Source organism: Astatotilapia calliptera, chromosome 3, assembly GCF_964374335.1.
Source record: "Astatotilapia calliptera chromosome 3, fAstCal68.1, whole genome shotgun sequence".
NCBI lineage: Eukaryota > Metazoa > Chordata > Actinopteri > Cichliformes > Cichlidae > Astatotilapia > Astatotilapia calliptera.
The window spans coordinates 80397120-80421365 of record NC_137424.1 but is presented as its reverse complement, the minus strand read 5'-3'; the positions used below and the strand labels follow the sequence as shown (position 1 = coordinate 80421365).

Below are 24246 nucleotides of genomic sequence, written 5' to 3'. Positions count from 1 at the left end.
AACCTCCGGTGCAAAAGTGTGCCGGTAGTGGTCAGACACGTTCTCACTCCCAAAGCGTAATAATTTTCGCTAGGTGAGAAATTGTCAACATTTTATGCTTTCGGGTACCCAACACTTTCCTAAATTACGGCATCGGAAAAAGGAGAGCACATGAGAACCGTTTGGACTCAATCTACACATGTTCATTCATTTTCTAAAAATCGCTTTGGAAAACACTATTTTACGTCATTTAACTGCTAGTAAAGTTATAGTTAGGGATAAGGTTAGGTTTAGGGCTGGAACACATGGCTGGAACGTCTATTATGGCGGGACCGTCATTCCACTGGAATTCAGCCATAACCCGACCATGAGAAAGCACGTCCGGCGATTTAGCTGAAAACATCAGAAGATCCGTTTTGTCGGCCATCCAAAGGTTCAGCAGTAGTGCACTCTTAGCAGCTGCAGTCTCCACTTCACAATCGCTGCAGCGCATGTCCAGCAAAATCGCTGGACATGCTCGTAGGCAAGAAGTGAAGCAGCACATGGCAGGGAGAAGTGAGGAGGAGAACAGACACAATTTTGCACCGGAGGTTTTCGGGAAGCTTTTATTTTGGTATTTCCGTTGATCCGTACAATAAATTTGCATATTAGCCTAAACATTTAGGTTTAACATTTAACATTTAGCATTTAGATTTAACATTTAGATTTAGATTGAACATTTAACATTTAGATTTAAATATAATATTTAGATTTAACATTTACCATTTAGATTTAAATATAATATTTAGATTTAACATTTAACATTTAGATTGAATATTTAACATTTAGATTTAACATTTAAAATTCTGTTTTAAATATGAAAAGTTACTAATATTTTACTAAATGTTGTAAAAAATGACTTGTTTTGAGCTAAATGTGGAAAAATGTTGCCGTTAATTTCAGCATGTTTCACTTTACAAACGGCGCCCCATAATATTTTGTATTTTAAATACGTAACAGCAGTACATGTATTCCGTTACTCCCCAACACTGCAAATGGTAGAAATTTAATTAAAAGTAGACCTATATGTTACAAAAGTAAGCTAGCTTTATTGTCATAAAATCCAGCTGTACTTGGCCTGTAACAAAACTATTCATGTCCCCGCTGTGTAATAAGCCCAATTACAGCTATTACAATGAACATTAATGTAACATTCATTTAAAATGAGGCTTTAAAGTGAGGACGTCTGATATTGTTAGACACCTGTTTCCTCTCTCCTTGTGGAGAAAAACAGCTGGCAGCGATGGCAGGGAGGTGTCCTTTCCAGCTAAACAGAAGAGGAATATAAGGATAATGAAGGTGACAGTTTGAATCAGTCATATTTCATTCATACAGTGGAGTACTGACGGATCCAGGATCAGTTCAAATCATCAGCAGTTTGATCCACGTATGGATTGAAGTGTATTTGTGAAAATGTTGGACTGTTCCTTTATCAGTGTCTAACAGTATGTGTATGAGAGCCATGTAATGTCGATGTGTGCATGCTGAAAGAGACTGTGCTGGTCTGACCCCCCTCCTCCTTTCAGGGTGGAGCCTGCTGGAGTCCAATGGTTGAGACCAGGTCTGAAGAAGTGTAAGTGTGTTTTTAATGGGATTCATGAAAACAAAGCAGCACACATTCAACCATCTTCATCATGTCAGGAGTCATCATCAAAGTGTCAATCAATGAACAGATGATGGATCAATAACTGCAGCTGGATTGTGTTTGTTCTCTCCATCAGATTCCTGTCAACTCACAATCGACACAAACACAGTTCACACAAACCTCAAACTGTCTGACAACAACAGGAAGGTGACACGTGCGGAGGTTCAGTCATATCCTTATCATCCAGACAGATTTGATATTCTTCCTCAGCTGCTGTGCAGAGATGGTCTGACTGGTCGCTGTTACTGGGAGGTCAAGTGGACTGGAGAAGTTTATATATCAGTGAGTTACAGAAGAATCAGAAGGAAAGGAGAGGGTAATGACTGTTGGTTTGGACGGAATGATCATTCCTGGAGTCTATACTGCACTAATGATGGTCCTGTTTATGTCTGTTACAACACAAAATTTGTATCCGTCACCTCCTCCTCCTCCTCCTCTGTCTCTAACAGAGTAGCAGTGTATGTGGACTGTCCTGCTGGCACTCTGTCCTTCTACAGAGTCTCCTCTGACACTCTGATCCACCTCCACACCTTCAACACCACATTCACTGAACCTCTTTATCCTGGGTTTATGGCCTGGTCTTATCCTCCTGATTCCTCAGTGTCCCTGTGCTGAGTGAAGTGTAAAGAGTGTCCTCCTGTTAGAGAAACACTCTGAATGTTGAACAGATAGTTCAGTCTGTACATGTCTGTCTCTTTCACTCAGAAACATGTTTTCAGATTCATGGATTCAATCAGTTGATGTTTGAAACTGTTCTAAATGATTCATTGTAAACTTCTTCCTCTTCAGTCCTTTAAAGATGGAAGCTCACATTATTCCAGGATCCACATGTTGTTTTTCTGTCTTTTTCCACTCAAAGGTTCACAGTGAATATCAGTATGTTGTGTTTCTCTTAAGCTCACTTCACAACCAGCTCCTCTGCATTTTCAACAAGTCATGGGGCTCATTAAAATGAATCCAAATTTTTGATTTATCTTTCTTTATGGGATGTTTCCATCATGGCTGAATAAGTAGACATCCAAAAGTACTCAGTGTATCAAATATTAAAGACATTCAGTTTCTCTCATGTTTCTGACAATCTATAAAAATAGCTGCTTTTAAAAACTGATCCAATCACTAGTGATGGGATTTCCGGCTCTTTTTAGAGAACCTGCTCTTTCGGCTCGGCTCACTAAAAAGAGCCGGCTCTTTCGGCTCCCAACTGGCTCTTCAGGTTAATAATAATTAATTTATTATTAACAATAATATAAAATTATGCACAAAAGGAATTACTAATGTAAAAAAAGTGGTTTTATTTATATATGTTTATATATAAATATATACGGTGGCCCCTAGAGACAAAGCATGTACAAACTCCAAAACACATTTCTAGCGTTAACTGAACTTTCAAAACAGCTACCTAGATCACTTAAATTACACAATTGAAAGCATATGTGTATTGTTTGTGTATTTACACACAAGCACTCATATATATTCAAATAATTTAAAAAAATGTTCATTTACCTGTTACTACCACACACAGAATCAAGTTGTTGGTACTTCCTGGGTTGTGTAGCCGCTAGGTAACAAAAGTTCAACACTGCGTCTAGCATCCTGGAGCACTTCTGTTTGGTTTTGTTAGTGCTTCGGAGTTTGTACGTGTTTTGGAGTTTTTACGTATTTTGGAGTTTTTACGTGCTTCGGGCTTTGTATGTGCCGTAAATATACTTTAAATATACTTTCATTTATTCACTCCACATAAAATGTAATAAATAAATCAAATATGAAAACAAAAAGAAGATGCATGGGCCTGCAAGAATAAACTTTCTGAATCCTTTATCACCCGCAACTGAAAATAGTTGTGGATGATTACTATACCTTTCTAATGTGATGTTGTTGTCCCTGAGTCTCTTTCTCTCTCTCCCTCCTGCTCTACTGTGAGTGTAACTACCGCCCCTCCCCTGTGTTTGCAGCGCAAAGCACAAGTCGCGTGCGGAGAGAAAGGGGAAAAATAGTGCGAGAGAGAGGGTGAGAGAAAGAAAAAAAACCCCACGGATCCCAATAAGGAGCCGGCTCGCGTCGTTCACTTCAAAGATCTGGCTCTAAGAGCCGTTTCGTTCGCGACTGACACATCACTACCAATCACAGAAACATGAACTTCAATATTGATCAGATCAATACGTACAGCTCTGATGGCACAAACATCTTCTTGAACTCTTCGTTGTTGGTGATATGTGGCCCTCTGCTGGTTTGAAGATAAACTGCATGATGTCCGTTTAATGAGCACAGATGACATTAAGTGTTTTAAAATCTGCTTTTTCTAATTGTTCAGGGTCCCCCTTCAGGAAACAGCTTCAACAAACTCTGGCTTTCAAAATAAGACCTCAGTCTGAGTTTTTAAAAAAACTCTTATTTTGGAGGGAGCTGACATTAAATATACATGTTATCGGTCCATCAATTGGCTTTATTAGCAGTTATTAGCTCCATAATTTTAGCTCAGATTGGCCCTCCTGCACCTTCTAGCAGGCTCGGTAGGTCGTTTTCACCAATTGGTGAGCCGGATCACTATGTCGCTGTTGGAGGGACGATGATGAATCCAGATCCAGTACAGACAGACTCCAGTTCACTTCACACTGAGAAGGGCACTTGTTGGTCTATAATATGTGAAACATGAGTCAAATGTATCCATCATGAAAGATATCAGGTCATCTTGAGCCACAAAAACATTCCTATCATGAGGTAGAAGCTGGACTTGTTGCAGAGGGACGTTTATATATCTGATATTTATCCAGTTAAAAGTCACATCGAAAATCAAATATGTCTTTTCAACAGTCGTGTGTCCAAGAGGAGCAGAAACTGCAACAAATATAACAACAGTTATTTTAGGCTATTTTAAATGGCCACAGAGGACAAGATTGGTTATAATGCAGCTGCTTCAGAGGAATAAAGATACTTGAAAAACTGTTTTTAATTTATGTATAACTGTCATATTTATATTGTTTGATTGTCAATTATACTTAGAAATATATAATCATATATGCTTAGAGGTACAGAATCAATTGTATAATGATAAAGGTCTGATCCATAGTAGTCTGAAAAGACTGTGTGCCTTCCAGAGTGTTCTGGCATACACACACATCCTAAGGTCATGAGAAAGGTGGTATCTTCTCTTTCTGATTTATGGTATAGGTGGACACCTACTGTCTATCTGTTCAAGTATAGGAGCCCTTTCTTTAGGTGGACCGCTGGACTCCTGGCACCGCCTTTTTAAGGAGGCATTCAGAGGGCCATATCTTGACACACACACATACACACACATACCTACACTAACACAGACAAGGTACTCTTTGCTGGTGTAAGATGTCATATGTTAATGACCTAAGCATATTCACATAACCTCAATAAAGGGCAGTGCTACGAGGGAGCTGACAGAGAGTGACTGGGGTTCAAGTGGCAGGAACAGCGCTCGTCACAGGCATCTCCCTCGTGCACGAGATCACACAGAGTGTTCTGCCTGGTGTCCAGTGCTTTGCTAGAGGCAGTACAATTGTCTCTGATTGTTCCAGCAATAGGGTTGTGCTAGACAACCCTATCAATAACACCTTTCAATAATGTGTTCACTAAAGTCTATTGACCAGTATAAGTAAAGACATTACACATACACAAACACATGGTAACATTGGAAATCTGTTTTGGTAGCCCGACTGGAAAAATCGCTAACACCAGGACGTCGGGCTAGCGATATTGCGAGCCCTGTATCTGATTGAGGAATCACTCATCTTTGGAAAAGAGAGTTTATTACAGAGAAATGTCTCTGTTCCCACTAGTGCTGTCAGCGTTAATCTCGTTGAAATGATCTTAACGCCACAACACGGCAAATCTCCGTTAACGAGCTACCCCTGATCGCCCCGTGCGTGGGGCTAGACGGCCAACACGTTAACGAGCTAACTGCGCTAACACACTAGTTCCCACCCATGTAATTAAGCATTGCGTGGCACATCCAACATACTGTTTTACTTTAGTCCATGACGCGCTTACCATCAGGGTCATACGTCACATGAAAACCAAAATAGTTCCAAACGCCAGATCTGAATGAGGGTGGGGGAGGTTCAATTTGCCATGTTGCAAGTTAACTTGCCCTGCGCTCTTCCTTCTGACGATGCTGTCTGTGTTGAGCGCTCAGTGGATCTGCGCTCGACAGTGCAGCCTAGGCGGAGTAGTCGAACGCAGATTCACTGAGCGCTCAACACAGACAGCATTGTCAGAAGGAAAGTTGATAAAATAAATTAAAAATGTTGTATTGTTCGATACATATGCGTACCGAACCGAAAGCACTGTATCGAACGGTTCAATATCGATACGAATATCGTTGCACCCCTAATATATATATATATATATATATATTAGGGGTGTATATATATATATAAAGCTGGGCGATATAAGATTTTTGCATATCACGATATGTTTTTTCATTTCAGGCGATAACGATATCTATCACAATATAAGCCAAATAACTATATTTGTAAGATTTAAATGTGCCGTTGCTCACAAGTAAAATGTGAAATAATCAGCAGCTTGTTTTGATTTAAATATTTATTTCCCATAATAAGTTCAACAGGGTAGATGTACTTAAGGAACATGAGACTTTTTTAGATAAATAAAGGCAAATATTGCAAACTACACAAAAGGCAGCCACTAAAGCGTTTAAGTTTCAAAATAGAACAAACAAAACAGACTACTAAATTGTCAATAATACTAATAAAACACGAGAGTCTGCACACAGGAAACAAGAGAGATGAGGCCTGTCACAATAGTTTAACTTTTCTATCGAGAAAAAGTTATTTCGCAATACATATCGTTATCGTTATCGTTCTATCGCCCAGCTCTATATATATGTATATATTATGCTATTTCTTACTTCTTGCATTGTCTTTCTTTTTTACTGTTTGTACTGGAGCACTGTAACCAACATAATTCCCCCTAGGGATCAATATAGTATTCTGATTCTGATTCTGATACACATACAAAGAATTTGGTTCCAGTAGATGGTGGCTCTCAAGCACAGCAATGTAAATCACAACAGTATGTAAACAACACAATACATACACACATATCCAACCATAACCAATCTAAATCTTATATACATAAAATACAGGATGACAGGAATGAATACTACAGAATGTACATAAGGTGCAGTTGCAGTCTAGCAGTGTGAGCAGTGTGACAGTTCAACTGTTTAGGAGGGAAATGGCAAGGGGAAAGAAACTGTTCCTATGTCGGGTGGTCCTGGTCTGCAGCCTTCTGTACCGTCTGCCAGAGGGCAGCAGATCAAAAAGTCTGTGTGCAGGGTGTAAAGGGGTCTGTGATGATATTCCCTGCCTGTTTTCTGGTTCTTGAGAGGTACAGGTCCTGGATACCAGAGTCACCTTTAGTCAGCTTTTGGTCGCTCTAAATATTTTTTTTTTTTTTAAATTTTGTTTTAATTTCTTGTATATTTTAATGTCTGTTTTACTCATGTTTTAATGCCTTTATTTTTCACTGAATGTCTGTAACCTGCCACATAAAAGCAAGCCATTAAAACTGGCAGTGAACCCCTACCGGCAGTCAACTGCAATCAAACTGAGCTTCTATAGGAGAGCTTTGAGGAAAGTAAAAAAAAAAGCCTCAGCACAAACGAGCACATGAATCTTCACATCTGTGGCGTGAATAAGGCACGGCGGGACCACGGAGCAACGTTCAGAGCCATCTTTATTTAATTCACGTCACACCACAACCACACCAACCCCTGAGTCCCCGTGTTTTAACACGGCGGGCGTGATTGCGGATGCCGTGCAGGTGGGTCCGCACGGCACCGCAGACCACGCCCCACCACATACCCCCATCGCCCGATTGAGGCCGGGGAACAATCTGGCCGAACCTACTCCCCCCCGCAAACTGGGGCGAGACTTGGCCCAAAACATCGGCGCCCCCAGCCCCTGGCCAAGCGACGGGGGAGCGTCCATTCTGGTGACCGCCCGCGCATCCAGCGGCGACGGCGAAGCTGGTCCGGAGGTCGGCCGCGTAGCAAGCGGACACGGCCCCACAGGCATGGCCGTGAGCTCCTGCACACAGGCGGCTGGGCAGACGTCAGGCGCGCAGAATCGACTGGTGGCAGTGAGGCTGGACTGGCAAGCCTGCCGACCCCCGGCTTAGCGGGGCTGTCCCGCTCCTCTGCCTCCAACTCCGGCTGTGCAGGCTGCCCTGGACCAGGGACCTCAGTCTCCTCGCACAGCTGCTCCACCACCGCCTCCGCCACTCCCGTTTGGAGCGGCTCCCCGCACTGCGCCTCCGCCTCCAGCAGGCACAGCCCCTCGTCCACCTCTGGGTGGTGCGGCTCCTCTTCCTCCGGCAGGTGTAGACCCTCGCCCGCCTCGTCCTCCGCCTCCGATTGGAGCGGCTCCTCCACCGCTCCCGGCAGGAGCAGCCCTTCACTCGGCTGTTCCTCCTCCTCCGGCAGGCTCGGACCCCTGCGTGACTCGTCCACCACCTCCGGCTGCCGAGGTTCCTCACACAGCTCCTCCACCGCTTTCCCACAGTCAGTATACCCCGGTGGGGGTGGCGGCGTCGCGGTCGCCCAGGCCTGGAGCAGCACTGCCAGCTCTGCCATCTTCCCCAGGTGGTGTTCGCTCTCCTTCCGCAGCTCTTCCTGTTGGCGACACACCTCCGCCGCCTGCTTCCGCTGAGAGGCCGCTATTTCGGCCACCATCTCTGCCACCATCTCGGCCAGCTCTTCCCTTCCCTGGCTCTGGTAAGTACCCGCCATGCCGCCTCCTGGGTTTCGGCACCAATGTGGCGTGAATAAGGCACGGCGGGACCACAGTGCACAGTTCACACAACACTAATGTTTACTGTCAGATGCTTCTGAAACATCACAGTGTTTTATTCCTGGAATGTGAGTTTCTTCCCCGGGTCTGTACTGTTACTCTCAGTGTGTCTGTCTCTTTGTGTGTGTGTGTGTGTGTGTGTGTGTGTGTGTGTGTGTTTGTCACTTTTACTGCTACCTTTCATTACATAATTACCAACCCGAACAAACTGTTAATTACCACCAAAGAACAGCTCACTTCCAGATGTTAGCTGCCAAAAGATTTTGTAAAATTTTTATTATCAACTTGTTTTTTATTTTCCAACCTAAATATCACCTGCTTTAAAGCAGCCTGGTTGTCTAGCAGTACTTTTTTCTTTTTTTCTTCTTTTATTTCTGTCCCGTTTGGCTCTTTTGCATCAGAATTGTTGTCTAAAGGCAAAGAAAGATGCCCAACGGATTTACTTTACCAAACTGACCATCCCAGCCTTGCCGTAATGGTCCATTTGATTCACCTTTTATTGTTTATTTTATTTTCACTTACTGAATACGGGACAGACTTGACTGGGGGAAAGAAGGGGAGAAAGAAAGAGAAACAGCTGAGAAGAAGGACGGGGGAGAAGGGCAAAAAACAAAAACCAACAGAACGGGCAGAGAAAAAAAAATGCATCTATCGATCACCTGGATCACCTGCTGAGAAAGAAAAAAGAAAGCAAGCAGAAGAGAACAAGAGTAATAGAATAAACAACATCACAATGATATATGGGAATATGACAGTAAATACTAAATATTAAACATTATTGTGCACTGAAACCTGTTTTTGGTGCAATAGCGGTCCCAGCTGCTCGCCTTTATCTAGACTGGGTCGGCTGCTGATCTCAATATAATCAATGTTTAAACTTTTGTTCTCAGTGTTCCTGTGTTGCTGCGTATAGGATCTCCCAGCATCATCAGCTGTGCTGTCCAGTCATTGTGTGCTAGGTTACCCTTATAGTGCAACGTCTGTTTGCAAAAAGAGAAGCATGTGTGTCAAATATAAATAATCACAGAACAGAAACAGCTGCTCGTTTCTTCTGTTTAGAGTCAAGTTAGTGTTTTGTGTCTTTGTTTGCCTGGAGTTCCCCACCCCTAGCCTAATACATCTAGGACACAATTTAAAGCTTTACACACTTAATTACGATTATGTTGTCTGAGAACTAACACAGAGCAGAAAACGTACCTTGTGATTGAGCTAATTTTTTATTATTCCTCCACAGTGTGGACCAGCAGAGCTCAGAGGTTCCCAGTGGTCAGTCTGTCCAGCAGCATCAAACACAGCTGGACTCCATATTTATGGTCTGCACATGTACAACAACTACTTTTACATCTATTCTGTTCACAATCATCTCCATGCTGCTCTTTGTAGACCAGTGGATTGTCAGTGTGTCCAACATGGATCTGATGTTTGGCTCCATGATTTCAGTCTGATTGGCTCATTCATAAAGTGTTCTGTTCCAGCTGCTGGAGGACAACATCATCACTTTTGTGAAGAACGAGCTGAAGAAGATCCAGAAGGTTCTGAGTCCAGATTACCCAGAATGGGAGGATGATGAGCAGAGGAGCAGCAGCAGAGAGGCATTTGAAGATCACAGTGAACTTCCTGAGGAGAATGAAGCAGGAGGAGCTGCCTGACCGACTCTAGAGCAGTAAGAGGATTTATGTAAAAAGATTTAACCGTTCTGTGTCATGGCACTTGGTCTTCGACCCAGTCTTTCGATCTTTCTGGACTTTACTGGGTTATTGAAATATCCTATGAGGCTAGTTTCATGGTTATGTTTACATCAAGCATCAAGTATGCATTTGTGTGCGAGTACACAAAAATCAGTACAGTTATTGCAAAAGTACCAAAAATAAACTAAGCCGACTCACAACTGTACAATAAAACTGTTACAGCCTCATTTTGTTTTTTCAGTAATTGAAAACATTTTAATCACAATAATACAACCTGATGTGTAAATATTGGGATGACCACTAGATGGCTTCAGATCTCCATAAAATAAAAATCCGCAGAAACATGAGACGTGCTCGTTTCTACACAAATAAATAAAACAAAGCATTTTAATAACGACATGAAAAAGAAAATACAGCAGTTGTTAACACTTACTACGCTGACCTATTATTGCTCTTGTATATTACAGATTAGTATGATGCAATTGTGAGAGTTTTTACTGAGACCATAAAACTACATCTCCCTGATGATGACGACCATGACGACGATGTTAAAGATGATGGCGAGCGCTTCACCAGATCTCAAACTGCGTGTGCTCCTTGAAGGCTGCTCTGTGCACGATGTTGTTGCTGAAGAGTGACTGTCAGTGAGTTACTGCAACCATACATAATATCTGGCTCTCTGAGGTCAGCTGATCAGTGCTTGCTGGCTGTCAAAGCTGTGGATCTCACTTCAATTAGACCCACAATCTGTGGTTCGAATGAATAATATACTGATGATGGGATTTCTATTTGTTATAAAGGGATAAAGCTTTATTACATTTAGTAAACGCATGTGAAGAGTGAAAGGATGGTATCAATATGTATCAATATGGATATATTAATAGGGTCATTTTATCCTCTTAACCCTTTAAAACCGGTCGGAGCGGGCACGCTCTCTTTTGCATAATTATTTTTAAATCTCTGTAGATCTGGAACCACATAAGCTAGCGCAATAACTTTTTTGGCATATGAAACCAGAGGAGTTGTACTTACATCTTATTCATTCAGCTTGTCTTAGGCCACGGTTTCCTTCCACATATAGCTTTGCAAAAATTGCATAAAAAGCACTTGCAGCAACAAAAACATAGTATTCCAGAAACACGCTTTGCCGATCTGATCAGCTGTTTGTAACACTTCCTACATTGGAATAGACGTCAGCACGAACTATTGCATGTCCGAAATTGGAAGTGATTTCATTTCGCAGAAAATGTAGTTTTTTTTACATATGGGCCTTGCTTTATAAGCCTACACTGGTGTTTTTAAAACTCATGTTTGACTTCATGCTTTTCTGAATCGTTTCTGGGATGCTTAGAACTCAAATTGCATGAGAAGCTCATCTGTAACCGAAAGGTTGCCGGTTCGATCCCCAGCTCTCACTGTCCTGGTGGTTGTGTCCTTGGGCAAGACACTTTACCCTACCGCATACTGGTGTTGGCCAGAGGGGCCGATGGCGTGTTATTGCAGCCTGGCTTCTGTCAGTCTGCCCCAGGGCAGCTGTGGCTACAACTGTGGTTTGCCTGCACCAGTGTGTGAATGTGAGAGTGAATGAATAGTGAAATTGTAATTGCAATCCATTATTCTTTTGATGCACATGCTGTTTTGTTTTTTTTTTGTTTCAAATTTGCATTGTACTATTTATTTTCTTTTTTCCTGCTGTATATAAAAATTGGTGTATCTCAAAAATAAAACTATGAAGACGCTCAAAAGAAATTTCCTGTTGTTGGAAACTATTTTGTGCAATTTTTTTGTATTTACAGTTTTGAGGGATAAACCTCTTACATTTCTCTAACTATAAATATATGTAAAAAAACAAAAACAAAGATTTTTTATATTTTTGTAGTTTATTGCACTTTTTTGCAATTTATGTAGTTACTAGAGCAGGGCGACCAAAAGTATTTATCACGATATACATTTGAAAATTTGCGATAACGATATAACTGATGATATAATTGACACTAGAGAAAATAATTTACAACTTTATTAGTGTAAAACAAAAAAAACCAATGTATTTTCACTTAAACAAGCAGCTGTTTTTTTTAATGTGCATTAAAAGTTATATAATATATAATAATATAATAAAAATTTAACAGTGCAAATGCAAATTCCTCGCTGACAGTTTAACCAAAAGGCATTTCCAGTGGAAACTGGCCGACAGATCCTGAGCATAATCATGTATACTATGTACAAAACTTAAAAAGAGGTTACACACACAATACGGTAATATTATGTTGAAGCACAGCACGTATCACTCCGCGAGGCTCCGTCTACGACAGCCGTAACGCTCCGACAATCCATCAAGCGGTGCGGGTTCGTAGCTTAGCAAAGTCGTACTAAAACATTTGACAGATTTTCGAGCGCTGTGCACATAAAATCGATTCGATGTCAGTAAACACAACCAGAGTTCATACATAAGGCCCACGGAAGTATAAGAACCTATAACCTATCTGGTTATAGGTTCCATTGGAAAGAGATGATTGTGAGAACTTGTTCATTATTTGTTCAATGAACAATTCAGCTGTTACACGTTTCAGTATCTGTTTGTATTTCGTGGAATCAACATTTGTGTGCGAGTACACAAAAATCAGTACAGTTATTGCAAAAGTACCAAAAATAAACTAAGCCGACTCACAACTGTACAATAAAACTGTTACAGCCTCATTTTGTTTTTTCACTAATTGAAAACATTTTAATCACAATAATACAACCTGATGTGTAAATATTGGGATGACCGCTAGATGGCTTCAGATCTCCATAAAATAAAAATCCGCAGAAACATGAGACGTGCTCGTTTCTACACAAATAAATAAAACAAAGCATTTTAATAACGACATGAAAAAGAAAATACAGCAGTTGTTAACACTTACTACGCTGACCTATTATTGCTCTTGTATATTACAGATTAGTATGAAGCAATTGTGAGAGTTTTTACTGAGACCATAAAACTACATCTCCCTGATGATGACGACCATGACGACGATGTTAAAGATGATGGCGAGCGCTTCACCAGATCTCAAACTGCGTGTGCTCCTTGAAGGCTGCTCTGATGATGATGATGATGATGACGATGGTGATGATGGCGAGCACTTCACCAGATCTCAAACTGCGTGTGCTCCTTGAAGGCTGCTCTGATGATGATAATGGCGATGGTGATGATGGCGAGCGCTTCACCAGATCTCAAACTGCGTGTGCTCCTTGAAGGCTGCTCTGATGATGATGATGATGACGACCATGATGATGATGACGATGGTGATGATGGCGAGTGCTTCACCAGATCTCAAACTGCGTGTGCTCCTTGAAGGCTGCTCTGATGATGATAATGGCGATGGTGATGATGGCGAGCGCTTCACCAGATCTCAAACTGCGTGTGCTCCTTGAAGGCTGCTCTGTGCACGATGATAACGACCATGATGATAATGATGACCAGGAGGATGATGATGATGACGATGGTGATGATGGCGAGCGCTTCACCAGATCTCAAACTGCGTGTGCTCCTTGAAGGCTGCTCTGTGCACGATGTTGTTGCTGAAGAGTCTAGAAAGAGACCAAAGCAGAGAGCAGACGTCACTCACACAGAACAACATGAATCCACGTGAGCTCAGGCTGTGAATGATTCCTCTCAGAGTCTGAGAAGAAACTCCTTCATGTTGGCTCACCGCACACAGTGGATGGAGGGGTTGATGGAGAGCAGCTGCAGTAACACATCGGTCGAAGCATCAGTGATCTGATTGTGACTCAGACTGTAACACAAACACAACATGTGGCTCTAACTGATCGCTGCACATTATATTACTGTAGTGTGTGTGAACAGGCTGATGGTTGTTGGTGCCTCCCACAGGAGGATCAGTGTGTGACACTCACTCTAGGACTTGGACTTTGTGCAGATGTGTGATGAGAGGGAGCAGCAGCTGGTCAGTGAGCTGACAGTGACTGAGGTCCAGCTCTGTCAGCCCTTCACACGAGTCCAGCATCTGGACCAAAGCCCCGCAGACCCTCTGATCCAGCGTGCTGTGACTGAGATCCAGCTCTCCACCCAGGGCTGTACACAGGGACACCGCCCGCCTCACTGTGTCCCTCTCACTGTTCACAGGAACCAGAGACAGCAGCTGGAGGAGGACAGTGTTACTGACTCTAAACAGGACAAACAGAGAAACTGTCAGGATGCATCAACACCAGCGTGAACAAGGTTCTCTCTGGTTCAGACTCTTCGGTGGTCTTTCCCACCTGAGGCGGACCCTGTGGAGGACAGGAAACAGCAGGTCCAGCACGCTGTCCTCCACCTCACAGTCTCGCAGGTCCAGCTGTGTGTCCCGGCTGCCCTGTGTCAGGATGGTGGAGACGGCCCTGCAGTCATCAGCAGTCAGACTCAGAGGCTCAGTCTGATCCTCCTCCGGTAGCTCCACACAGGAGGAGCAGGACAGATCCAAGCTGTGCTGCAGAGTCCTCAGCAGGCCTGACGCTGCCTCCTGCTGGACGTCACAGGCAGCACAGCAGTGGATGAACCTCAGCAGCTGGTTCCTGTCAACACTGGAAAGAAACGCATGGAGACAGAAAATCTAAAATGATAGATGCTGCAAACAAACTGCTGGCTCCAATAAAATGTGTTGATCTTTAAAACTAAAGGATTTTAAGAACAGCATCTATGAACTAGCAGCAGATACATTATTGTAATTAGATGTTGGATTTATGCACAGCACTCATGTTATTAAGACAAAGTCACACTGAGCCCAGTTTCCCTGCTTGGGCTGATTGTGCAGGTGGATGTTAACAGATAACAGCTTTAAATGAATAAGGACTCTGTTCATCTGGTAACTCGTTGTTCATAATTTACTGCATTTATCAGATTAAAAGCATCATTTGTCAGCAGTGATGAAGAGTAAATGTCTCCTTTGTGTCCAGGAAGCCACAGAAACACAGCATGTAGCAGATTATTTTAATGGGTCCAGTTCAAATGTGTCTGCAGACAAACTTGTGATTTGCAGCCTTCAGCTTGTTGTTCGAGCAGCTGATAAAAGTAGCCCAGGAGGTGTAATGACAACACTTGATAATAACTATAATTAATACAATTAAATTGTTAATTCGACCAATTTTAATTCACTAAGATTAAAATGACAATAACGCTGATGATACCATTTGGTAAAACCACAAATGAGACACACAAATCAGAAGCAACAAGTCAGAGGCTGCAGTTTGGGAAACACTGAAGATCACCAGAAATGTTTGGGCCTCATTTGTAAACTTCACCAAATGATTTCCAATAATATATTTTTAAACAATTATCTGTATAATTAATGAGAAATTGCAAAGCTGACATTTGTAAACTTTGTAAATAATTCATGAATATTGTGTGACATCTAAAAACAGGACGGCTAATGCTAAGCTGCAGTGTGTTCAGCGATAAGTCGGCCCTTGGGTGTAAATAAAAAAAATGAAACTTTTGATTAGTCTGAATTTCTTTGTTGTTTAGTAAAGTTTGTGTTGGATTAAAATACAACAAACGGCTCTCACTGTTGCCATGACAGCGGGCTAATGCTAAAGAAAAGCGTGTGTGAATCTCTGAGACTAAACAACAGTCGGGGGCGGGGCATCTGTGATGAAACCCTCGATGATAAGCAGTGAAATAAACATCTGGTCATCATTAAAGAACACATACCATAGTGAGAACATGTTGTTTGTGTCATCAGAGTGTAATTATCGTCTCTTTCCAACTATGATATATAAGATAGGAAGCTTCACCACATTGTTGTTCGTACATGTCGCCACTATGAGCACCACTATCAGCGGCTCTGGGATTCTTTTCCAGGAAAACTGAACTCAAAGCCGTCTTCAAACCAGCTTACTGTCTGTAAACATCAACATGAACCAGTTACTGTTTGATCCTGTTTCCTGTTCCGTGTTTGCTACGGTGACCCTGGGTTGTTAGACAGGCGCCCACTAATAAAATGTGTTATTGTTGCTGTTGTTGTTATTATTACTGCTCTACCTTTAAATGATGTTCACTCTGCCTGCTGTTTGAAACTTTCCTTGTAGTTTCTTGTTCGACTGTTCGTGTAATCTGTTCCACACTAACAGTAAAATGTTAGCTTGTTTTTGAAGCATTATGTTACAATAAAGTGTGTTGTTCAGCAATCACACAGCGCAGCACAGAAACGAGCTCTAATATCTGACCTGAGACGAGAAACGCTGTCCAGCATGAGCAGGATGGACTCTACTCCCCCTGCTGGTATGGAGGTCCACAGCAGGTTCAGTCTGACTCCGTCTCCGTGTCTGAGGATGAAGATCAGAGCAGCACAGTCCACTGAGTCCAGCTGTCTGCAGCTCAGGCTGATCACATGACCGAGTGACCTCAGCAAACTGGGAACAGCGTGACTGTCGTGAGCTCTGTAGAGCTCTCTGATGGAGCTCATCACAAAGCTGGGACTGGGCCTGAAAACAAAGAGTTTATTTCCAACTTTGTTTAAAGGATCCATGAAGTGCTGATTAAAGATGAGACAGCATTTCAAATCCTCCTGATTAATCAGCAGAAACTGTGTAAAAGATCAAACCACATTCAGCACCTTGTAAACACAATCCTGTCCAGAAAGGGAAGCAGACGTGTGGTCTCCTCCTGTAAGAACAGGCTCTTCCTCAGGTCCACAGTGATGGTCTGAGCCGACGGCTGCTGCAGCAGATAGTGAAGCAGCTCCCAGCTCAGGCAGCAGGAGGTCAGGTCTCCACCAACCTTACTCAAGAAGGACAACGTCAAGTCCTTGTCCTGGGTTTCATGGAGGAGAGACAGGAGCTGCTGGAAGCTCTCTTCACTCAGTCTGCAGAGATCATCAATAGAAAATAAGCTTTGAAGTAAAAATCGACATTTTATTTGTCCTGTGATGTTCAGAAAGACATTTACTTGACTGTCAGAGGACCATGATGGAGCAGCAGTGCAATGAGACCCTGAGCAGGGATGCAGGTCTCAGTCAGGTCTAACCGTCCGACTGTCCAGTATCTCAGCAGGGAAGCCAAACTACTGACGGCCCTCAACAATACTCTGTGTGATGGTCGGGCTTTCTTAGGCACAAGAGAAAGCTCTTCAACAGCCAGCCGACGGGCCGCTCTGCCTCTTCTTACCCACTGAGACAGCAGCAAGGACATGTCGATGGAAAGCCTGAAGAACGAAGAGACGAAAGAGCAGAAATGATGAACACCAAGAACTAAAGATTCACATAGAAATGATGTTAGAAGAGCAGGAGAGAGTCATGGTTTCACTTCCTGCCTCAGACTGTGTAGTTGTGTTGTGTGTCTGAAGAGCAGAGCGCCTCCTCTGGCAGACATCTTGCTGGGTGTGAGGATGAGATCCACTTTAGAGCCGCACAGTTTGAGAACTCTCCCCACAGACCAGCAGCTTTTCCTGTGTAACGCTCCTGTTAGCAGCAGCTGGAAGCCCAGCAGCTGCAGCAGAGACTCCAGCTGCTGGGCCTCCTCTCTGGATCTTACAGACATGGATGTGCACACACTCTGGAAGAACTCTGGATGACAGCTGGAACACAGTGAAGATGGGATCAGAGAACATGCTGGAAACGTTCTGCAAATGAAACCATCATCACTTATTTACCTGAGCTGTGAGATAAAAGGCAGACACTGCAGCAAACTCCTCACTTCACTCTCTTCATGTGAGCAGCCTGTCAGCTCCACTTGTTTCTTCTCTGGTTGGAGTTTCAGCAGCTCCAGGAGGATGGAGGTCTTTCTCTCTGAGAGGTCTATGGACCAGACTGCAGGAGCTGAGTGGAAAACTGGCTGTAATGATGGAAGGACACTCAGACCTGTTTTAGTCTCACAGTCCTTCACATGGGAGCACAGATCCAACAGGAAGTTAATCTGATCTCGCTTCAGATCATCATCATCATCCAAGCGTCTCTCATGAAGAGGGAATGTCTGATATGTGCACACTGATGCTAACGGCTCCAGGATCTTCTCTCCTGTCTGCTGCTCTCTCTCTGCTGCTGCACAGAACAGACTCACAAAGAACCTGACTGCTTCATGACGAAGTGACCACAGAGGAAAAACACTGCAACAATAAGAAGGAAACATTTAGAGATGATTTGATGTGAGCTGCATAAAAACAGCCACACACTGCTGATGGACTCCATGTTGTATATAATGAAAGTCCATCTTAAAGCCATCTTCCATCAGAGCAGCTGAACAGTGTTCTTAGACAGTTACTGACTCACAACACAAACACTCAGCCTGTGTGTGAAATCACTGCGTTCTGAACTGTAACTGTTATTTTGTTCGCTGTCTGACTTTAGAGAGTCAAACACTAAACATCAACAATGCAGAAACACACAGAGGGGAACAACAACATCTACAACAGCAGCTTCACCTGCTGCTCACATCACACACCTCTCTGCTGTCTGACATCTTCATCTGCTCACTATAGAGCTGCTACCACCATCATCATCATCATGCTCAGTAAAACAAAGTCAGAGATAAAGTCCAGCTGCATGTAACTCATTCATTTACTGAGTTACGTCACTGAAGGACTCGTTGAGTTTGCTTTCATGCTGTTTCCATGGCGATGATAGATTCAGGTGTAAAGGATGTTTCTGGCATGTGTGCACTCCAACACTCTGCAGCAGGAGCTCAGTCACATGATCCTATCAAATATAAATCTAACCTTTCTGATGAGAACGTCTTTATTCTAGATGCTGATAAGCATTAAAAGTCGTCTGATATTTATAGAAAATATGAAACTTCATAGCAACAAACAGCTGAACACGTCAGTGAAACACAGGGATGGACTGAGAACGTTTCCCTCTGAAATATGACAGAGTCTGAATACATTTATAACATGATCCATGTAGATGAGGTCAAACATATGATGCTGATGACAAACAGGCAGCACAAGACAAAATCATCACTTTACAATTCATGGAGCTCCAAATATTTCCATCACTTATTTTCACAGCACATCTTCTCTTACAGATATTTGACTCATGTGAAGAGCATGTTATTTACCTGAGCTGTGAGATAAAAGGCAGACACTGCAGCAAACTCCTCACTTCACTCTCTTCATGTGAGCAGCCTCTCAGCTCCACTTGTTTCTTCTCTGGTTGGAGTTTCAGCAGCTCCAGGAGGATGGAGGTCTTTCTCTCTGAGAGGTCTATGGACCAGACTGCAGGAGCTGACTGGAAAACTGGCTGTAATGATGGAAGGACACTCAGACCTGTTTTAGTCTCATAGTCCTTCACATGGGAGCACAGATCCAACAGGAAGTCACTCTGATACTGCTTCAGATCATCATAGAAGTATCTCTCATGAAGAGGGAATGTCTGATATGTGCACACTGATGCTAACGGCTCCAGGATCTTCTCTCCTGTCTGCTGCTCTCTCTCTGCTGCTGCACAGAACAGACTCACAAAGATCCTGACTGCTTCATGACGATTCCAAACACGAAGACTGCAACAATAAGAAGGAAACATTTAGAGATGATTTGATGTGAGCTGCATAAAAACAGCCACACACTGCTGATGGACTCCATCTGGTCCATGTTTCCTGTACATAATGACGCTCCATGTTAAATATAACATAAACGAGGGAAACATATCATCTCAGTTGCAGCACATAACTAATTTATTAATCCTCATAAAAACAAGAAAACACAAATATTTTAGAAATTTGTCAAAATTCCACTTTTAGAAGCTTCTTTAAATCAAGAAGAGACGGTAAAAACTTTACTTTAAGATTAAATGAATAGAAAAGTTGTTTTCTGCTTTCTTTGTAAAGTAACTATATACTATGTGTATACTGCATGTGGTGAACGCATGTTCTCCATCAAAACTCTTCACTAAGCTTCTGAATACAATCTGACTTACCTGAGCTGTGAGATAAAAGGCAGACACTGCAGCAAACTCCTCACTTCACTCTCTTCTTCTTCTCCTCGCCATATCAACAGCTCCACTTGTTTCTTCTCTGGTTGGAGTTTCAGCAGCTCCAGGAGGATGGAGGTCTTTCTCTCTGAGAGGTCTATGGACCAGACTGCAGGAGCTGACTGGAAAACTGACTGTAATGATGGAAGGACACTCAGACCTGTTTTAGTCTCATAAGAGTACAGGTCCAGGAGGAAGTCACACCATTTCTCTTTAAGAGGACTGTTTTTGTATCTGCACACTGATGCTAACAGCTCCAGGATCTTCTCTCCTGTCTGCTGCTCTCTCTCTGCTGCTGCACAGAACAGACTCACAAAGATCCTCGTTCGGTCTTCATCTGATGTCTCAGCATCAACTCTGCAACAATAAGAAGGAAACATTTAGAGATGATTTGATGTGAGCTGCATTGAAACACACTGCTGATGGACTCCATCTTGTATATAATGAAAGTCCATTTAAAGCCATCTTCCATCAGAGCAGCTGAACAGTGTTCTTAGACAGTTACTGACTCACAACACAAACACTCAGCCTGTGTGTGAAATCACTGCGTTCTGAACTGTAACTGTTATTTTGTTCGCTGTCTGACTTTAGAGAGTCAAACACTAAACATCAACAATACAGAAACACACAGAGGGGAACAACAACATCTACAACAGCAGCTTCACCTGCTGCTCACATCACACACCTCTCTGCTGTCTGACATCTTCATCTGCTCACTATAGAGCTGCTACCACCATCATCATCATCATGCTCAGTAAAACAAAGTCAGAGATAAAGTCCAGCTTCATGTAACTCATTCATTTACTGAGTTACGTCACTGAAGGACTCGTTGAGTTTGCTTTCATGCTGTTTCCATGGCGATGATGGATTCAGGTGTAAAGGATGTTTCTGGCATGTGTGCACTCCAACACTCTGCAGCAGGAGCTCAGTCACATGATCCTATCAAATATAAATCTAACCTTTCTGATGAGAACTGTCAGGTTTTGTATTGTTGATTGTCATTTATAATTAGAAATATCTACTTATATATGCTTAGAGTTTTATAATTAGTTGTAGATTGGTAGAGGTTTGATCCTTAATAGTCTGCAAACTTTGTGTGCACACCTACATCCTGGGAGCGTGGGAGAGGTCGTACATTTTCTTATTGTTTTATGGCAGGATAAACGTGGCTGTGTCTGTTTTAGGCTAAGTGCCTTTGGTTTAGATGAACTGCAGGACCAGCAGGTTTAGGGAAGTCATTTATGGGGTCACACTCTGACCCCACACACACACACACACACACACACACACACACACACACACACACACACACACACACGCACGCACGCACGCACGCACGCACACGCACACGCACACACACACACACGTTACTCTTTGTGTGTATGTAGACGTCGTATGTTAATGACCCTATGCATATTCATGTAACCTCAATAAAAGAGCAGTGTTACGGGAGAACGGACGAGAGCAACTGGGGTCAAGCGAAGGAACGGTGCCTCCCGTGCACGAGAAACATGAAGAAGCTTGCCTACTTGTGTCTTGCTTGCTGTGTAATTATATTGTCTTCAACGTTCCTGCAAATAGGTTCAAGCTACAAACCTATCACAGTGCACTCCAACACTCTGCAGCAGGAGCTCAGTCACATGATCCTATCAAATATAAATCTAACCTTTCTGATGAGAACGTCTTTATTCTAGATCCTGATAAGCATTAAAAGTCGTCTGATATTTATAGAAAATATGAAACTTCATAGCAACAAACAGCTGAACACGTCAGTGAAACACAGGGATGGACTGAGAACGTTTCCCTCTGAAATATGACAGAGTCTGAATACATTTATGACATGATCCATGTAGATGAGGTCAAACATATGATGCTGATGACAAACAGGCAGCACAAGACAAAATCATCACTTTACAATTCATGGAGCTCCAAATATTTCCATCACTTATTTTCACAGCACATCTTCTCTTACAGATATTTGACTCATGTGAAGAGCATGTTATTTACCTGAGCTGTGAGATAAAAGGCAGACACTGCAGCAAACTCCTCACTTCACTCTCTTCATGTGAGCAGCCTCTCAGCTCCACTTGTTTCTTCTCTGGTTGGAGTTTCAGCAGCTCCAGGAGGATGGAGGTCTTTCTCTCTGAGAGGTCTATGGACCAGACTGCAGGAGCTGACTGGAAAACTGACTGTAATGATGGAAGGACACTCAGACCTGTTTTAGTCTCACAGTCCTTCACATGGGAGCACAGATCCAACAGGAAGTCACTCTGATATTGGTTCAGATAATAATACATCTCCATGTGTCTCTCATGAAGAGGGAATGTCTGATATGTGCACACTGATGCTAACAGCTCCAGGATCTTCTCTCCTGTCTGCTGCTCTCTCTCTGCTGCTGCACAGAACAGACTCACAAAGAACCTGACTGCTGCATGGAGACGTGACCTCAGAGGAAGAACCCTGTAACAATAAGAAGGAAACATTTAGAGATGATTTGATGTGAGCTGCATAAAAACAGCCACACACTGCTGATGGACTCCATGTTGTATATAATGAAAGTCCATTTTAAAGCCATCTTCCATCAGAGCAGCTGAGCATAGTATTTAGACTGTTACTGACTCACAGCCAGTGTTGGGAAGGTAAGTTTTCAAATGTATTCCACTACAGATTACAGATTTTCATGCCCCAAAAGGTATTTTGTAACGTATTCTGAATACTATGGATTACTTAATATATTATCAAGATTTTACAACTACATTAATGTCTCATTGCTGTGTGATTTATTACTATTACTGAAGGTTACTCACCAGACCAAAACCAACTCGACTTAAAATTTATTTCAAACCTAAAACCTTTAGTGAACAATTAAACAAATAAGAGTAAAAATGCAATCATTTACTGGTAGCAATAAAATAATCTTCTACGTCTTAAGCTCTGTCCACACCTATACAGCTTTTTCTATGTGTTTGGGCCTTTCGTTCACACGTAAACGGCATTTTGAATCATCTAAAACTGAGATTTTTTAAACTCCTTCTTTGCATTTACGTGGACGAGGAATACGGGGTTCATCACGCAGCGTCAAAACTTGTGCGTCTTTTTTCACGTCTCACTATCTGCAGTTTTTACACACTTACACACACACAGTTACTGTCCCCACATTTAAAGGCAGAGGCATCATTATTTTATGTGTAAAGCGGACCCTCGTTTATTGCGGCAGTTAGGTTCTAAAAAATCCCGCGATAGGTGAAATCTGTACAGTAGTCAGCTTCATTTTTTAAAGTTATTATAGATGTTTGAAGGCTGTAAATAACCTCACTACAAGCTGTACACTTTCCTCAGACAGGTATGAACATTTTCACTCTTCTCTCGCTTGTTTAAACACAAAGTTCAAACCTTGTTAGAAAAATAAGTCCAGTATTATAGAAGAAACCAAAGATCAAACCCTGTTTTCAGAACATGGGAACAGCTGCAGAGAGTTCAACATTAATGAATCAATGGTACAGAAGTAGACGAAGCAAGAAGAATGAGTCAAGTTTGACTCCTCTGACTGTTTGGCTTTGCTTAATGCGTCTTAGAATCTGAAGAATGCGGTAACTTCTAGCTTCCTTTAGCATGTGCAGAAGTCAAACTTTTGGTGCCATAGTTAGCGTCTTCCTCAGCCTTTTGGGAGCTACCACAGGAGCCTCTGACGGTGCAAAAGGTTTTGTCGACATTGTTGTGTTTGTGGGGGAGAAAACCTACAAACAAACAGCACTGCTGCTCGAGGATTTATGTAAATTTGACAAGCTGAACTCGTTCTGTACTGGACAGGAGACACGGCTCAAGGTTGATTGATAATGGTCTGCAACAAATCAGGATGCACAACACAATGCGCTGTTAAAAAAAAGAAAGTAAATCTGCAGAATTGCACGGACCACACTGCCCACAAGGCTCCCGTCTTTAGGGCTGTGCCTGTAACACTGCTCATATTGCCTTACTATTAAAATAGTTTTTCAATAATAATTTTTACAAATATTTCTTACAGCTCTAATGTGCAGCACACAGCGCTCAAACACATCTATTCATTCACTTCTTCACAGATGTTTATCATCCATTCATGTGCTCATGTTTGT

The 24246-nt window shown here is 42.4% G+C and overlaps 3 protein-coding genes and 1 long non-coding RNA gene across 4 annotated transcripts in view; 2 read left to right on the top strand and 2 right to left on the bottom strand.

Annotated features, from left to right (window-relative positions):
- LOC113029868 (protein NLRC3-like) overlaps positions 1-4608 on the top strand; it is a 30954-nt gene extending 26346 nt beyond the window's left edge. Inside the window, exons 5-6 of the mRNA XM_080299413.1 lie at positions 1545-1591; positions 1740-4608. The gene's annotated coding sequence lies outside the window, so the exon portion shown is untranslated. The remainder of the gene's footprint in view (positions 1-1544; positions 1592-1739) is intronic.
- LOC145423547 (uncharacterized) overlaps positions 1-24246 on the bottom strand; it is a 170516-nt gene that overhangs the window by 60775 nt on the left and 85495 nt on the right. The gene's annotated exons all lie outside the window — the stretch shown is intronic.
- On the bottom strand, positions 12055-17757 carry LOC145425929 (uncharacterized). Its single transcript, XM_080299423.1, has 8 exons — positions 17482-17757; positions 17119-17373; positions 16787-17035; positions 16398-16655; positions 14454-14756; positions 14091-14360; positions 13886-13969; positions 12055-13763 (listed from the first exon to the last, which is right to left on the bottom strand). Exons 1-8 carry the CDS (start codon positions 17706-17708, stop codon positions 13697-13699), a joined length of 1713 nt encoding a protein of 570 aa, XP_080155549.1. The 5' UTR covers positions 17709-17757; the 3' UTR covers positions 12055-13696.
- LOC145425952 (uncharacterized) lies at positions 13298-16184 on the top strand. Its single transcript, XR_013906721.1, has 2 exons — positions 13298-13530; positions 13610-16184. It is a non-coding gene; the product is annotated as an uncharacterized LOC145425952 (long non-coding RNA).